This window comes from Cyprinus carpio, chromosome A12 (assembly GCF_018340385.1).
Source record: "Cyprinus carpio isolate SPL01 chromosome A12, ASM1834038v1, whole genome shotgun sequence".
NCBI classification, from domain to species: domain Eukaryota; kingdom Metazoa; phylum Chordata; class Actinopteri; order Cypriniformes; family Cyprinidae; genus Cyprinus; species Cyprinus carpio.
The window spans coordinates 25,184,755-25,202,364 of NC_056583.1; the positions used below are offsets into that span (position 1 = coordinate 25,184,755).

The following is a 17,610-nucleotide window of genomic DNA, read 5'->3' on the forward strand; positions in this document are numbered from 1 at the left end:
CTCTCTCTCTCTCTCTCTCTCTCTCTCTCTCTCTCTCTCTCTCTCTCTCTCTCCTCTCTCTCTCTCTCTCCTCTCTCTCATCTCTCTCTCTCTCTCTCTCTCTCTCTCTCTGTGTCTCTGTGTGTCTCTCTCTCTCTCTCTCTCTCTCTCTCTCTCTCTCTCTCTCTCTCTCTCTCTGTCTCTCTCTCTCTCTCTCTCTCTCTCGCTTCTGCTGTGCTTTTTTTGATTCTTGTTTTGTTTTCATGCAACACTATTGCCTCTCATGTGTAAATATCAAGAACATTTTGATTCTCTGTTTCATGACCCTCTAATATCAGGAATCACACACTTTTATTGATCAGGTAATCTGTATTCTAACTCTCAGAATGAGATATGTTCCTGGATGACTGGAAAACTCACATTTCTTGAATCAAACGCAATGTGTGCAAATCTTCACATGCACAATCCTGAAATACATTAATGTCAGGAGTTGAGAAAGCGCATCGCTGCAGGAATGAACGCTGTGTTTTATAAAAACGTGTGTATAAAGTCGCCCCATTTGAGCAGAACATTCGGTCATGTGCTTTAATTAAACAAGCAAAAAAAAGCTTTTGTTTCAGGATGCGAGCTGCTTTTGCAGAAATATCACTTATTTATTTTAAAGCATAATGTGCTAGATCATTAGAGGATTTTCGATTCAACAGATCTGAGAGTCTGTCTGTCGGCGGAGGCAGAAACATTAAGATGTTTTCGTCTGGCTCACGCCGTAATTATGGAATCCAGACCTGTTCAAATGGCAAAAAAAGAAAAACATACAGTCAGACTGCAGCAATGCACCTAATGATCGCTCTAATGTGTTTTTTCCCCGCTTTTATGAGTGCAAGTTTCCAGTCTGGTTCGTGTGCAGATGTCAGTCCTGCCGCTCGCTGTCGTATCTGTATATTGTCTTTTGATATCTGCCTTTGAGTTTGTGTTTGAAGGCCGAGCGTTCGAGTGCTGAAAGCTGCTTCATATTAACCGTATTTACACTTAAAAACGCTGTAAATGGGATGCAGAGCGCAGCCGTGGCGTCTAATCACTGCGTTTGAAGTGCTGTGTGTATATGTGCTGTGATGGATCTCCTGATGACGCTTAATGGAGCCCGAGACTTTTCCAGAGTTTATATTCACGCCTGAGCCGTACACACACTCTCCTGAATGAACGTGTTTGTCTTAGCATCATTTTTCTCTGTGTCTGAGAGCGAGAGAGACGTTTTCTGTCTTTGATCACCTTCCTGATGGCCTTACGGCACTCGGCTGTGCGTCTCGGTGATGTTTGATGTCGGCTGCTTTGTTTATGAAGGTATTCGTTCTGCAGAGAAGTTCTCTTACACACCTAGTAAGTGATGATGAAACAGGAAAACCTAATCAGAAATTGATCACATCAACTTTGGCTTTGAAATTACCCCCAAAAGATCATTTAAAGTTATAATTATGCTAAATGAGAAAAGCATAGAATATAAAAAGTAGCTTTAGAAAGAAGTATTTTGAAAATAATTATTTTGATTTAACATTGCAATAAAGAATGACTCGTTTTTTTTCTTTTTAAATGTTGATTATTGAAATATGAAATTATTTAAGAAATGAAATGAAACTACAAGAGTACATAAGTGGTCTTAATGAGTGAGTCATTGTTCAGACGGTTCAACCAATCCGTCCATACATCCGACCAACCCCCCCCCTCCAATCCGCCCATCCCTCCCCCGTCTGTCTGTCCATCTGTCTGTCCGTCCGCCATCTGTCTGTCCATCTGTCCGTCATTTTCCTCCGTCTGTCTGTCCGTCTGTCTGTCCATCTGTCTGTCTGTCCGTCATTTGTGTCTGTCTGTCTGTCCGTCTGTCTGTCCATCTGTCCGTCATTTGTTTCTGTCTGTTTGTCCGTCTGTCTGTCCATCTGTCTGTCATTTGTTTCTGTCTGTCTGTCTGTCTGTCTGTCTGTCTGTCCGTCCGTCATTTGTCTGTCCATTCGTCTGTCTGTCTGTCCATTCGTCCGTCTGTCCATCATTTGTGTCTGTCTGTCTGTCTGTCCATCTGTCTGTCATTTGTTTCTGTCTGTCCGTCCGTCTGTCTGTCCATCTGTCCATCCGTCCATCTGTCCGTCCGTCATTTGTCTGTCCATTCGTCTGTCTGTCTGTCCGTCCGTCCGTCTATCTGTCCGTCTGTCTGTCCATCTGTCTGTCATTTGTTTCTGTCTGTCTGTCTGTCCATCTGTCCATCTCTCCATCCGTCATTTGTCTGTCCATCCGTCTGTCTGCCCGACTGTCTGTCCGTCATTTTTTACTGTCCATCTGTCCGTCTCTCCGTCCGTCATTTGTGTCCATCTGTCTCTCTTTCCGTCCATCATTTGTCTGTCCATCTGTCTGTCTGTCCGACTGTCTGTCCGTCCGTCATTTGTGTCTGTCTTTCCGTAATTTGTATCCGTCTGTCTGTCCATCATTTGTGTCTGTTCGTCTGTCTGTGGCGTCTGGTTGTTTGTCGTACTTTCAAAACACCACATTTTCAATAATTTGCGGCCCCAAAATCTATTTCTGTTGTTCTTTAGCTCAGCGAGAAGGAAACTCATGAGACGCTGTGGCTTTTATTGGACTCTGGCTTCCTAATGACTTTGATTACACTCTGTTCTGCTTCCAAACAAACTCAAATAATAATGTGGCTAAACACAAAGAACACTAGCGTGCATATTTGTGTAAAATACAGTGAGTCTGACCAACTTTCTGACAATCTGATCTGTATTTTGAGCCATGAGGCACAGACATCTGCATTTGCCACTGTTTTATTCTGTCAGCTCATAGTCCAGAAGCCTCAGTGTTTTTGAGTTGTGAGCTTACAGTTTGGTTGTGTGTTGTGGTTTCAGAGAGCCCAGCAAGACGAGCTGGAGAAAATCGAGAAACACATCAAATCCTCAAAAGACAAAGAAGGAAACAAACCTCTGGACAAACCTGAACAGTGAGGCTCAAAACACACACAGTGTTCATATAAACATGGAAATGATTGAATTTATTGATCAAAACATCCATATGTCACACCTGCTGTACAACGCTCTTAATATATCTTTTTGATGCTCACAGGTTTCTCCATCAGCTCTCCCAGATTCCTGATTTCTCCGGACGAGTCTTCTGTATTCTCTTTCAGTCGACCTTCACTGAATGCATCTCGTCTGTTCAGCGCAAACTCCAGATTCTGCAGAGAGTCTGTAAGGTACGTCTGTGCAGTATGAATTCGTGCAAAAATCAGCATACGGCAACAAACCAGTTCATTCTTTGTATCGATTCATTTGAATCAATTGGTGAATCAAACACAGGATTCATTGGAGCGAATCAGTCAGATAACTCACTGAATCGAATCAGCCGACTCACTCAGGTTGTTTTGTCCAGTAATGATGGATAAGAGACAACAGACGTCACGCACACATGCAGTCCGGTTTTGTCCCTGAATCCAGTTTTTGGCCTTCTCTCTGTCTCCAGGCTCTTCAGAGCGGTTCTGGAGTGCTGCAGGTTCTCGGTTTAGTTTTGGCCTTCGGGAACTTCATGAACGGAGGGAATCGCACCAGAGGACAGGCGGACGGCTTCACACTGGACATTCTGCCCAAACTCAAGGATGTCAAGAGCAGCGTAAGACACACACACACACACACAGAGTTTAGACACAAACACACTTCTTAACTGGTTGATTTAATCTGTGTGTTTTCTCCTGTGATTTTCAGGACAACAGTAAGAGTCTGCTGTCATACATCGTCTCTTACTACCTGAGACACTTTGATGAGGTGAGATTAATTTATGATGCTCTCATAGAGCAAAACAACATCTTCAGAAAGCCTTCAGCATCGTTGTGCGTGTGTGTGTGTGTGTTTTTCAGGACGCGGGCAGAGAGACGTGTGTGTTTCCTCTCCCAGAACCTCACGACCTGTTTCAGGCCTCTCAGATGAAGTTTGAGGACTTGACGAAAGATCTGCTGAGACTCCGGAAAGATCTGAGAGGTAAAAAGGCGCTGATGCTCGCAGAGGGATGAGTGTTTGTGTGGCGTGATCTCCAGACATCAATTGTGAAAAACGCTTTGCAAATATTGGTAATAAAATAACAATAAAAAAAATAAAATCTATTGTGAAAAACGCTATACAAATATTGGTAATATCAGTATAATAAATTAAATAATACATAAAAATTATTAAAAATATATGATATAATATATAATTTAATTATCATTGTTAATAATATAATATATTACATAATAAATATTTAATACTTGTATTAAATAAAAATTAAGTGTGTGTGTATATGTATGTGTGTATATATGTATATATATATATATATATATATATATATATATATATATATATATATATGAGAGAGAGAGAAAACTAACCAAAAAAATTATGTAATTTAATATATAACATAACATACATTATTAATGCATTAATATATTTTTATACACTAAATAATACATTAAAATATTGTAAAATAATATTTTAATGTATTATTTAGTGTATTAAAAATATATTGATGCATTAATAATGTATGTAATGTTATATATTAAATTACATAATTTTTTCGTTAGATTTTTCTATATATATATATATATATATATATATACACATAAATCATATTGCTATATAAATAAACAAACAAACAAACAAATAATTAATAATAGTATTAATATTATTATTTTTTTAAGGCAGTTTTCGATTTTCAAAGGCATATTTTACCTTTTTGATACATACTATATAGCAAATCTGCTTTATTGTTCGTATTGTCACAAACAGTGTACTGTGAATTGACTAGAGATCAGAATATGACAGCAGCATGTAAATACCCAGAACACCCTGCAAACACACAGCCAAAATAACCATCTGCTAATCAAACTGGTTTATTGCTGGATGCGTCTGGTGTTTTCTGACACTGAGCGGTGTTTGTTGGTCCTCAGTGCAGTAGTGTTTTATTTCTGCAGTCGTGAACCCGGCCGGTCTAATGGCTTCTGCCCAGACTGTTTCCCCTGAACATAATTGGACTAATTGCTGCATGTTTTAGCAGAGAATGAAAGATCGCTCTCTGGGAAGGAAGTGTAGATTTTCCCCTCGCTCTTTAATCTCTGAGGTTCACAGGTTAACGTGTTGGATTCGTCTGATCCAGAGTTTATCCACACACTCTGCAGCTTCGCTCTTTAAACAAGCTGATACTTTGAGACTTCTTTATTTCCTGATGAAGTTTAAACAGCAGCAGGTTCACACAGTGATTCTTCAGAAATCATTCTAATATGCTGATTGTTTTTTTCCTGTTTGTTTTTTTCATAAATGCCATTTTGAATGTAAATATGTAGGGGCTTGTTTATGAAACAAGCAGAATCAGTTCATAAAATTCATTGTCACATGTGTGTTTGTGTTTGATGAATGAGGCCCAGTGTGTGGAAAATATTATTTTTGATGGTTATTTTCTGAATGTAAATGTTGTGTTTCCCAGCATGCACTGCGGAGGTGGCGAAGGTGTGCTCGGTCTCGACTGAGGAGCATCTGCAGCCATTTAAAGACAGGATGGAGGTGTTTGTGAGTGAAGGTGAGTGAGTCTGATGATGCAGTGAACGTGGGAATGATGGGATTTTCCTTCAGGATTCTCAGACTCGCTGAAGTGTGACTGGTGTCAATTAAACGAGGGATTCCTGGGATTCCTCGCACGTCTCTCCTGAGAATCGGATTCATTCGCCTGCATTTCTGCTGCCGCGGGTGGAAATCACGGGCCTGACTGCTATTAGCAGATGCGTCGTGACCTCTAGAGCCGCGAGCATGAGATTCTGCTGACCCCGGACTAGCATTAATCTGAGTCTCTGACCTCCCGGACCAGAGACACACACACACACACACACACATGGGTGAATACATTAGTTAAGAGAAAACTGCTCCACATCGCAGAGATGCAGAACATCGGATTTTCTCCCTAAACGTAAACAAACACATTATGCACACTGTTCAGCACATACTCTCTCTCTCTCTCTCTCTCTCTCTCTCTCTCTCGCTCTCTCGCTCTCTCTCGATCGCACACACACACACACACACTCCCGTGGGGGTGTTTTGGGGGGATTCGTGGTTTTTCATGGTGTTGAACCCTTAACTATTACCGGCCTCAATTTGTCAAAGAGCACCTTGAGTCATGACCCCTGCTGACCCCTGCACTTCTGAGGAAGCCTCTCTCTCTCGCGCTCTCTCTCACTCTTGCTCTCTCTCGCTGTCGCTCTCTCTCTCCCTCGCACTCGCTCTCCCTCGCGCTCTCTCTCTCCCTCGCACTCGCTCTCTCTCTCGCTCTCTCTCGCTCTCTCTCGCTCTCTCTGTCCCTCGCTTTCTCTCTCGCTCTCACGCTCTCTCTCTCTCTCCAGAAAGAAGCCAAGAGACAAATTCATAAAGATAAAAATTTAATTTTACAATTACTTTATAAAATATTTAAAATATATATTAATAAAAATAACTATAATAAATATACATATATATTTAACACTTATATTTTTGTAAATATTCTAATTTTAGAAACTCAGTTCATATTTATATATAATAGTGTATATAAATTAAAATGTGTGTATATGTGTGTGTGTGTGTGTATATACATTTTTATTAAATATAAATAATTCATTTACACACACACACATAGTAATAACTATAATAAATCTAACATATAAAATAAAACATTATATGTAGTGTTGACAGAGTCAGTTCGGACTGCTTTCTCTCGCTGCTGTCAGAAGCAGAACTCAGTTAGTCATCATACTGTAGATCGGGAGAACGCTGAAGCAAATATCATTTTTGTGTTCCCAATAGCTCAAATAATAATGGCATTAAGACCAAAGGTGTTAAATACTTGTGACCTGATACTTTTTTCAGAATTCTTTGAAGTTAAAAACAGCATTTATTTAAAATATAAATCTTTTGTAACCATATAAGTCTTTATAATCACTTTTTATCAATTTAATGCATCCTTGCTGAATAAAACTATTAATTTTTCAAAAAGAAAAAAAAATATACTGACTCCAAACTTTTGAACGGTAATGTGTAATGTTACAAAAAAGTAAATTCTGTTCTTTTTAACTTTTTATATTCATCAAAGAATCCTGAATAAAGTTAAAACAGGTTCCAAAACTATATGAAGCAGCAAAATCTGTTTCCAGCACTGATAATAAATCATCATATTAGAATGATTTCTGAAGATCATGTGACACTGAAGACTGGAGTAATGATGCTGAAAATACAGCTGCATTATATTAGAGCAGAAGATATTTTAAAGTATATTAAAATAGAAAACCATTATTTTAAATTGCAATAATATTTCACAATATTACTGTATTTATTCTGTATTTCTGATCAAATAAATGCAGTATTGATGAGCAGAAGAGACTTCAACTTTTAAAAAACATTACAAATTAATCTTAGAAATTCATCATTTTAAAGCTACATGTATTTATTGATTTACTTTTTACAATTAAGGCCACTTTTTTATCTTTTACCTTTTTAAACATTTTTTCCCTTATGTACTTACACAGTGTAAAATTTTAAAAGCCCAAACATATAAAAACTTTGATATTATTAACTGTGGAAATGCATCGTCACAGTCTGTGAAAAATGGTTCTATTGTATTCCTTTGAGCTGGTTAACAGCTGAAATTTAATGAACTTCGCTTTTCAGCATTCTCTCTTTTCCCTTTTTACTTTTCTGAAGCTGCTTTGAATCATTCTCTACTGTACTTTAGAAATTAAGTTGAATTATTACAAAACATGGAGGTGTTTTGAAGATGAAGATTCAAGGTGACACCCACAAAATGTAAGGCATCATTTTTTTTTACAGCAAAAACGGAGCTTGAAGGTCAAGAGAAGCAACTCGGTGACACCCACAAAATGTAAGGCATCATTTTTTGCAGTTGTCTTTATATGCATGCAGTGTGTTAATCCTGTTTAAACAGATGTAATGTTATAGCAGCAGTGATGCTTCTCTGTGAAAGTGATGCTGTGTTTAGTTAGGTGTTTTCCTCTGGTCTGACATGAAAAGAGTCCTGCGTCTCGCTTCTCTTCGTTCATGATCCGTTCGTGTGGCAGGTTCCTGGAGCTCTGCGTGTTCTTCTCGGTGAAGGCCAAGTGCGGAGAGAAAGAGGTTTCGCCCAACACCTTCTTCACCGTCTGGCACGAGTTCTCCACAGACTTTAAAGACTCTTGGAAGAAGGAGAACAAGATCATTCTGCAGGAGAGGTACGTCAACAACACAGTAGTGTTTGCTTCCTGAATGAATCCGTGTCGTTGAAACAACTGCATACTTGTATACTACTAAAGCTTATGTGTTTATGGCAGAAATAGTACAGTAGTTAACTAGAATGCAGTTTCAAAATCAGCAGGTCACTTGCTTCATTCCTTCATTTTAAATGAATCGGATGAATTAATAAATCAGCGATTCAATTCGTATGATGGCGATTTGACACCCTTTGGTTTCAGTGTCATATTTAAAGTATTTTTTCATAATTCTGTGTTCAGTCTATTTTATATTTATCCCTCAGTGCATTCGGGTCTGTTTTGATTCAGAAGAGATACTTAGAATTTTCTTTAAAAAATGCATAGCTTTTAGTATGGGAACAAAACTTTGCAAATTGCTTTAAGACCCTCAAAATACACATCAGAGTTCATGCAAGTAAAATTATTTTGTGATTTTTTTTTTTTTTTTTTTTTTTTTTTTAAAGCTCTCATAAATTTGGACTGTTTTTGAGCGATCATGAGTGTTCAATTCTAATGAATTTAATTAAATTCTATAAAATTGTTTTTATAAATTACATAAATTACATAAAAAATAAATAGTGATATATTCAAATAATATTTCTCATCAATATTGAAAAAAAAAAAAAAAATATATATATATATATATATAGCATAAGGTTTTTTTTGGTGTGGTTCACATGTAATTTGAAATTTCAACAAATTTCTCAATTTTTAATTGCTAAAAAGGCGTTAATGCAGTTATAACATGGTAACGTTCAAAACTTTGAAAGTTTTTCATATTCACTTATAAATGAGGAGTTGCTGATCAGATACAATATGCTTTTAGTTGAAACAATATTAAGTTATGACTGTTTAATAAAATAACGATTCTTCAGATCCAAATGAACCCAGAATGTGAAGGTAGCGTACAGGTTTTGAATGTGTTCTGAGGGTTAACACATGATGTGTGTGTGTGTGTTATTATCCTGGCCTCGCTGAATCCTCTTCGTTGGTGTGACAGAAACACAAACCGCAGGCTCTTTCTCTCTCCTGCTGATTTCTGAAGCTGCGCTCTCGAGTGTTGTGAAAACATCGATGGCTCGTCGTGTGTTTAGAGACGCGGTGAGCTCCTGCCAGCTGCGTGATTTAATGCAGCTTCACCTCAGATACCGAAGCGCTGGACACAGGTGCATCATGGGACGGCTGCGTTCTGCTCTCAGATCTGCTTCAGACGCTCTGTCGGGGAATATATGCGTTACAGATCCAGTGAGTGATGAGCAAAGCTTTGTTCTGACACGGAGAAGTGGACGCAACAGCATTCCTGGAATTAAACGCTCCCACACGCCAATGAATCTCCCAGAGCAGAGTGTGAGAAAGAGTGAGTGTGTGTGTGTGTGTGTGTGTGAGAGAGAAGGGGAATGAGAGTGTGTGTGTGTGTGAGAGAGTTTGTGTGTGTGTGAGAGAAAGAGAGTGTGTGTGAGAGAGAGTGTGAGTGTATGTGTGTGAGAGAGAGAGTGCGTGTGTGAGAGAGAGAGTGCGTGTGTGAGAGAGAGAGTGTGTGTGTGTGAGAGAGAGAGTGTGTGTGTGTGTGTGACAGTGTGTGCCTACATGGACACCTGCTATGCTTCAAAACTGTTGAAATACCAACCATGGTACAATGTTTTTAATAACTTTGGCTACTCTTGTAAAGTCATTGCCCTCATTTTTGGTAGTTTAGGCCATGTGCACAAGTTGTGTGTAAGAGGCCTGCAGATCTGTGGACTACATAAGAACAAGGCCAAAAAATTGACGAGATATTGCTCTGTATCAGCAGTAATCGGTAGCCTCTACATATGGAGGCGCAGGTGCCACCTTTACCCTTAATGTGCAAAATGGACTGAGATATTGGCTGCTGTTGTACATCTTTCTGTCAAATTTGGATTAAGTCATGATATATGCTTATCTTTTAATCCAAATAAAGAATTTATGTGTGTGTGTGACAGAGTGTGTGTGAGAGCGAGTGTGTGTGAGAGCGCGAGTGTGAGAGCGCGAGTGTGTGTGTGTGTGTGTGTGAGAGCGAGTGTGTGTGTGTGTGTGTGAGAGCGAGTGTGTGTGTGTGTGTGTGTGAGAGCGAGTGTGTGTGTGTGTGTGTGTGTGAGAGCGAGTGTGTGTGTGTGTGTGTGTGTGCGTGTGTGATGTGAGCGAGTGTGTGTGTGTGTGTGTGTGTGTGAGCGCGAGAGTGTGTGTGTTGTGTGTGAGAGCGAGTGTGTGTGTGTGTGTGAGAGCGATTTTTTTTATATGTTTTCTTTATATCGAGTGTGTGTGTGTGTGTGTGAGAGCGAGTGTGTGTGTGTGAGAGCGAGTGTGTGTGTGTGTGAGAGCGAGTGTGTGTGTGTGTGTGTGAGAGCGAGTGTGTGTGTGTGTGTGAGAGCGAGTGTGTGTGGTGTGAGAGCGAGTGTGTGTGTGTGTGTGTGAGAGCGAGTGTGTGTGTGTGTGTGTGAGAGCGAGTGTGTGTGTGTGTGTGAGAGCGAGTGTGTGTGTGTGTGTGAGAGCGAGTGTGTGTGTGTGTGTGTGTGTGTGTGTGAGAGCGAGTGTGTGTGTGTGTGTGTGTGTGTGAGAGCGAGTGTGTGTGTGTGTGTGTGAGAGCGAGTGTGTGAGAGCGAGTGTGTGTGTGTGAGAGCGAGTGTGTGTGAGAGCGGAGCGAGTGTGTGTGTGAGTGTGTGTGTGGTGAGAGCGAGTGTGTGTGTGTAGAGCGACAGACGCTGTGTGAGTGTGTGTGTGTGCGTGTGTGTGTTTTGAGCGAGTGTGTGTGTTTTGAGCGAGTGTGCGTGTGTGTGTGTTTTGAGCGAGTGTGTGTGTGTGTGTGTGTTTGTTAGTGAGTGTGTGTGTGTGTGTGTGTGTGTGTGTGTGACAGAGAGAGTGTGAGTGTGTGTGTGTGTGTGTGTGTGAGAGAGTGTGTGTGTGTGTGTGTGTGAGAGAGAATTTGTGTGTGTGTGTGTGTGTGAGAGAGAGAGAGTGTGTGTGTGTTGATAAAAGATTGAATGCTAAACATTCATAAATCAAGACACATTTACTGGAGATGCAAAACGACAGAAGATAAGAAGTCTTGTTTTCTGAGAAACTGATCAAAATGAAGTGTTTATGATTAAAACATGAACAGATATCTGCTGATGGGAGAAATCGGGTTTATTTTTCTGACCCCACTAGCAGATATTAAGCGTTTCTCGAAAATGTATCTTGATTTACTGTAAGAATGTTTAAATATCATTACTGGAAGACAAAGGTACAGAACAACTGTTGATGTTTGTTGGTCTGGAGCGAGCGAGAGTGTGCTGTCTGAATGTTCGGAGCCTTTCTCGAACTCTCCCATAACCTGTGCCATGTGTTTAATATTAGATTATATCGGCCACATTAAGATTCACTCTCAAAGCGAGAGCGCGTCAAATCAACCCTGTCTGTATGTTTAACCCCGCTAATGAAAAGAGTACCGGCGCGGCCGCGTTAGCTTCCAGTGGTGCGATGCTGCGTCGCGATAACAAAGTCAACAAATACAAACGATCCCCTTCAGCCCCTCGCTGGAGACGCTTTTACATAATTCATGAGGACGAGCCTCTGCGGGCCGCGTATCTCTGCATCTGTCCCGAAACGCCTCGCTCGGATCGGGTTTCTTCTGAAGCGCCGCTCGCCTCTCAGATGCAGATTACAGCCTTTTAGTCTTGTGGGTCTGACCCGTCGGGTGCCCGCGCCAAATTATATTTCCTTTGCCCTCCGCATGTGGGAACGGCACACGGATGATGCTGATTTCTGCTCCCTAATTTGTAAGCAATTTCAGGCAATTCACATCCATCAGGTGCGCGGCTCTGGCCTGCGGAGCGCGAGACGAGACACGGATTTAGAAAGCAGTAGAACACTTAAAACGCTGCTTATGTAGGACACTTGCTGTTTTAGAAGAGTGTTAGTTGTGTTCTTTTAAATGACACTGAAATCTGAAAAAAATGGTGCTTTTTAGCCCTGATTACACGTTTAAGTCCCTTTTGACTATAAATGCATAATTTAAAAACAATAAAATGCATTTGTTTTTAAACAAGGAAACAAAACTGTGTTTAAGACCCTCAAAATATGTGTCTGTCTTTTTCTTTTTCTCTTCCTCATCTCTCTCACACTTTTGGACTGAATTTTGTTGATTAACATGAATGTGTCTTCTAGTGACCAGCATTGCAGCATTAAAATAGATTTTTTTTAGATAAAAAGGTTTATGCAAGTAAAATGAAAAAACATTTCATTAAAACATTTCATTCTAAAAAAAAATATAAATAAATATAAAAATTTTTACCAATTTTGACCAATCATTATTAACAATCAAATTTAATTCTGTTTGTTCCAATGTGGGTTAATACTGGTAACTTTCAGATTATAAATTCTTAAACATTTTCTTACATATGCATACATATTTCATATATTTAGATTTTTATTAATTAGTTGTTTTTTTTTATGTGGTTGGTGTGTAATTTGAAATTTCAAAGAATTTCTGAATATTTTAATTGCTTTAAAAAGGGTAAATGTAATATGGTAAAATTCTAAACGCTTCACATTGACTCGTTGAGACGTTGCTGATCAGATACAATATGCTTTTAGTTGAAAAGTATTTTTGTTATTAAAAGTATAAGTTATGACTGTTATAAAATGTCTCTCTGGGTCCAAATAAATCTAAATAAACTAAATCCATATTGTATCTGATTAGAAACTGAGTGCGGGGAAGAAAAAAAAATAGTTTTGAATGTTACGGTGTTATTTTTTGTAATTAAAAAGTTGCGAAGTTCTTTGAAATGTAAAATTACAGATGAACATCACACAAAAAACTGTTATGCAAAAAAAGTATATTTGTTTCAATATTTATAAGAGATTTTATTTGATTATATGATTGTATGAAATTTCTAAGAACATGTAATCTGAGAATTATCAGCTTGAACCCTGTTTGTGTTTGAATTCATAACTCACGATTGCTCTGAAACAGTCTAAATTTATGAAACATACATATGTATTTCTAACAAAACTTCAATATAAATTCACTTTGCTTGCGTAAACTTTCACTTTCAGATGATAAAAGTTATCAGTGTTTAGTGCTGCAATGGTTGATCAATAGACAACATATTCATAAACATAAAAACAAAATCAAACTCAAAATTACAAAAGTATTTAACAAATAATATAACACAACAAATAATTCAACAAACAAACCCGGGTCAAAAAATACACAAATAATAGAAAAATGAACAAAGTATTTTTGACACTTAATGGTGCTCCACACAAACCCGGGTCAAAAATGACCCGAACAGGAAAATGGTAAATCTCTTGAGAACTAATTGTAAAAAATCTGGAAAAAATAAATGATGACTGCTTCTAGTGGCTCTGAATATTCCTAGTGTGTACTGTATACAGTCGAGCACTGGAGATGCTCATAAATGAGACACAAAGACATGGCTCGTCTCGTACCTGCAGCTCTAACACACAGAACTCTTTATCTGCGGCGCTGAGCACTGCTAGACTCGTCTCCCGCCGTGGCATCTGATAGATGAGTTCCCAGAGACGGACGCACTTTCCTCTGACATGCGCTGAACCCGTAATCAGACGATCTGCCGCTAAAGTGTTTGCCTTTCTCCTCCAGTGGCACCTAAAAGCCCAAAGAAGCGTCTCTCCCTGTGGCTCGGCCCCAATTTGTCATGAATGCTTGTCGTCTGTTGGCGGGGACAGAAGTCTCCATCTGGAGCCAAGAGAGACAGATCCGTCTGACGCTGAGCGCTTTGTTTTCTGTCCGGCTTTGAGCGTGACCCGGCTCCTCTCACACATGCATTTGTGTCTTTAACCCCGTCTGGGTTTGAGAGCCGAACCCGTCTCGCGCTGGAGAGGAGCTGCTGTGAGAAACGTGGAACGCAGAAAACACAACGACTTGAGACACGTTTTTAAAAGCTGAACTTCTGTTGGGTTGAGTGTCCCGTCTTTAGTTTCTTTTTTACTCATTTGTTTTCTTTTAAGTTGTTCTTTTCTTTTTTTCGTTCTTTCAAATTTTTATTTCATTTTATTGTTTTGTTTTATTTTTAATTTTTATTTTGTTCTTCATTTGTTTTCTGTTCAAATTTTTTTTGGTTTACATTCTTTTTTTATTTTTATTTAATTATTTTTCTTTGTTTTTTTTACATTTTTATTTTTTGGTTGTTTTGTTTACATTTCTAATTTTTCATTTTTTTTCTCTATTTGTTGTTTTCTGTTCTTATTATTTTTATGTGTTATTTCATTGGTTTTGTTTGATTTGTTTACTTTTTTCTTTTTTTGTTGATTTGTTTTCATGCACATAACACTGCAAAAAAAATTTTCTTTGATTTTGTTTTATTTTTATTCTTTTTTCCTTAATTTGTTTTTCTTTGTTTTCATTCTTTTTATTTTTTAATTTTACATTTTTGTTCCTTCTCTTTTTCCTTCTTTTTTTTCTATTTATTTGTCTTTTATTTGTTTAATTTAATTATTTTCATGCACGAGACCAGTGTCCGTCTGCTAGCTCAGGTTTATACAGAAAAACAATGGAGAAGCAGCTCAATGAAATGGAAAAGTAATACTGTTGATTTTTGAGATGCACGCGTATAATCTGATATTTCTGTTGATTAAAGCACATGATCATCTTCAGTAGCTGTATTTTGAACTTATTCCTAGCGAGTGGTGTTTTTTCAGAATCGTGTTGTCCGGTTGAGATTCTCTTTATTAGCTGCTTTAACGACTCGTTCGGTTTCAGCGTTAAACAGAAATCACTCTCTGCAGCTCCACATTGAGCCTCTTTCTCAGCGCTGATTATACAGTAGGTGGTTTTATAGGGTCCAGTTAAAAAGGCTGTTTGTAATAAAGGACATGATATTAGAGCGTAAAGTCAGTCAGCGTCTCAAACACCTCTGACACTTTCACTAGAATGGAAAACTCCGGTCTGCTGACGGATCCAGCTCGTAAAAGAACAGCTTCTCGTTTACCGCTCTCTCTTTCTTTCTTTGATATTGTGTTCTCTCCATCACGAGTGGGTGAGTGTGAAGCAGATTGTGACCCGTGCCGCAGCACCACCATATTTGGTTGTGTAGGCAGCATTCTGATCCGGACCTTCCTCTTCCTCTTCCTCCTCGTCCCGCTCAGCTCTGGCTCAGACACACGGGATGTTTTTCTGCTCTGCTGTTTAAAGTAGCTGCTACTGATGTGCAGGAGGAACATCTCTCTGCCCATAATTCTACTTCCTGTAAACATGTCAGGCGCTCAAAAGGCCGGCACACGGTGCTCTCAGAGCAGCCAAATACATCACAACACGCGTCTGTTTGCTTTGCTCTTCTGTTGCAGCGGACGAGACGCCACGCTGGTGATTGAGTTACGGCTCTTCTCTCCAAATGCTGAATCCATCATGTTTTATGAGCTTTAGCTCTCAAGGTCATCGCTTCAGCTGCGTTTCGCCACTTTTGTGTCATTTCTGATCATGAATTCAGCAGGATGTGTGAATGCAAACGCATTAAGATGTTTTTTCTCCTCATTTTGGCTCTAAATTGGCATTTTATCAGTAGTGAACTTTGAAAATACACATCAAATTATCCCATTTAAATTACAATAATTTAATGCCATTTTTAATTCTCATCAGATTAAGAGTTTTTCTCTGACAATGCTTTGCAAGTGCTTTTGTCTCATTTCTGATCATAAATCTAGCAGAAACAGATGTATAAATGCAAATATGCAGTAAGTTTGACTGATGTGGGTTTTCAGTGCTGTTATATTACAAATCTGTTTTAATGATGCAATAATTATTTAATGCAATATTTTCTTTATTTTCAGCAGATTGATTATATCTTATGATAACTTATTTATTTTTATAATTATTTGAAAAATAATTATTTTTGAATAATTTTTAAATATTTTACAAATTATTTTAATAATATTTTCAAAAACACTTTATATATTTTTACATAGTTTTTTAATATTTTAAAGGATTTTAAATAATATTTTACAATTTTGTGATGTTTAAATAATACTTTTTAAAATTATTTTAAAATATTTTAAACATTTATTTTTAAATAATATGCTTAAATTATTTTAAAATGCAGTTTGTTCAAACAGAGCTGGATAAATGCGTTGAGTCTAGAATCACACGGGAGCGTCGGAGGATTCGTCTCAACTCTAAACATGGCCAATTATGGTGTTTGTGTTTGATTCACTGGTTTAAGGTCACAGAGACGAAACTCCTGGCGTTCGTCCACACACATGACCCGCACTTCGTCACCGAGCGTGGCAGATCTTAATAACTTCCGAGCGCTCAGATTAAGCAGTGTAGAGATCTGTCAGGACTAGTTAAAGTTAACGAGGAAGAGCTGTCTCCTGTCCGGTTAGACCACTGAAAATCGTAATGTTAATGTTTCTAATATCTTAATATCTTCATGCCTTATAGTATCAGATTAGAGCTGGATAATAATGGTTATATTTTGCAACAGTATAGTCAATCAAGCAGCTGAGATTTGCTGTATAGTATGTGTTGCTTTATGCATTTGTGCTGTATGTACAGAACGTATGTATGAGCCACTCTGTGTGTGTGTGTGTGTGTGTGTGTGTGTGTGTGTGTGTGTGTGTGTGTGTGTCATTGAACCTGGTGGATTGTGGGTAGCTGGTACAGTTTGTGCCCGTGACGGGGATTAGAGCTGTTTTGGGTCACATTCACTTCCTCCTGACGCCAACAGAACTCAAATCAGACGAACTCAAGACACGAGTCACATTTTAGCTTTTAAGGTTTTTTTTTTTTTTTTTTATATGGTCTTTATTTTTGGGGGGGAAGGGGGGTGAGTTCTTTTAGTTTCTTGAACAAAATGAAAATGAACTTTTCCACTAGTTGCCACAGCAAACTTTCAAGTTTATTATTATTATTTTTTTTTTTCATCAGGTAATGTTTTTTTATGGTGTTAATAATCCAGTCCAAGTTTTTATGAAGTTATGCATATTGTCCGACTGATGTGTGTGGATCAGTAACTCCATCTGTTCCTCTCTGTCTCTCTCTCTCTCTCCATGTTGTGTTTCTCAGGCTGAAGGCGGCAGAGGAGTGTTTCCGGCAGGTCAAAGAAAAAGCCACATACAGCGTCAAACCCAAACACGCGTCTGGAATCGTAAGTCCGTTTATTCACAGCGCACATGGTTTCAGAGCAGCTTTACAGAAATATCCTACAGCAGTTCATGCGCATGCAACGTCAAATAATGGGTTTGATTCCCAGAGAGTGCATGAACTGATCAAAGTCACTTTGCCAGAAGCATGTAAATGTTTTTAAATGCAGTTTCATTTTTAAAAAAGTAACTAATGAAGCCTGTTTCTGCCACTGAATAAAAAATAACTGTGACTTTTTATC

General features: G+C 38.5%; 1 protein-coding gene across 7 annotated transcripts in view; it reads left to right on the forward strand.

The window, feature by feature from the left end:
- LOC109058838 (formin-2-like) overlaps window positions 1–17,610 on the forward strand; it is a 44,349-nt gene that overhangs the window by 24,967 nt on the left and 1,772 nt on the right. For all 7 annotated transcript variants that reach the window (XM_042768160.1, XM_042768162.1, XM_042768163.1 and 4 more), the window contains 9 exons: window positions 2,871–2,962; window positions 3,085–3,214; window positions 3,481–3,627; window positions 3,720–3,779; window positions 3,872–3,992; window positions 5,470–5,562; window positions 7,833–7,884; window positions 8,081–8,230; window positions 17,292–17,373. In XM_042768160.1, the coding sequence (XP_042624094.1) occupies window positions 2,871–2,962; window positions 3,085–3,214; window positions 3,481–3,627; window positions 3,720–3,779; window positions 3,872–3,992; window positions 5,470–5,562; window positions 7,833–7,884; window positions 8,081–8,230; window positions 17,292–17,373 (927 nt within the window). The remainder of the gene's footprint in view (window positions 1–2,870; window positions 2,963–3,084; window positions 3,215–3,480; window positions 3,628–3,719; window positions 3,780–3,871; window positions 3,993–5,469; window positions 5,563–7,832; window positions 7,885–8,080; window positions 8,231–17,291; window positions 17,374–17,610) is intronic.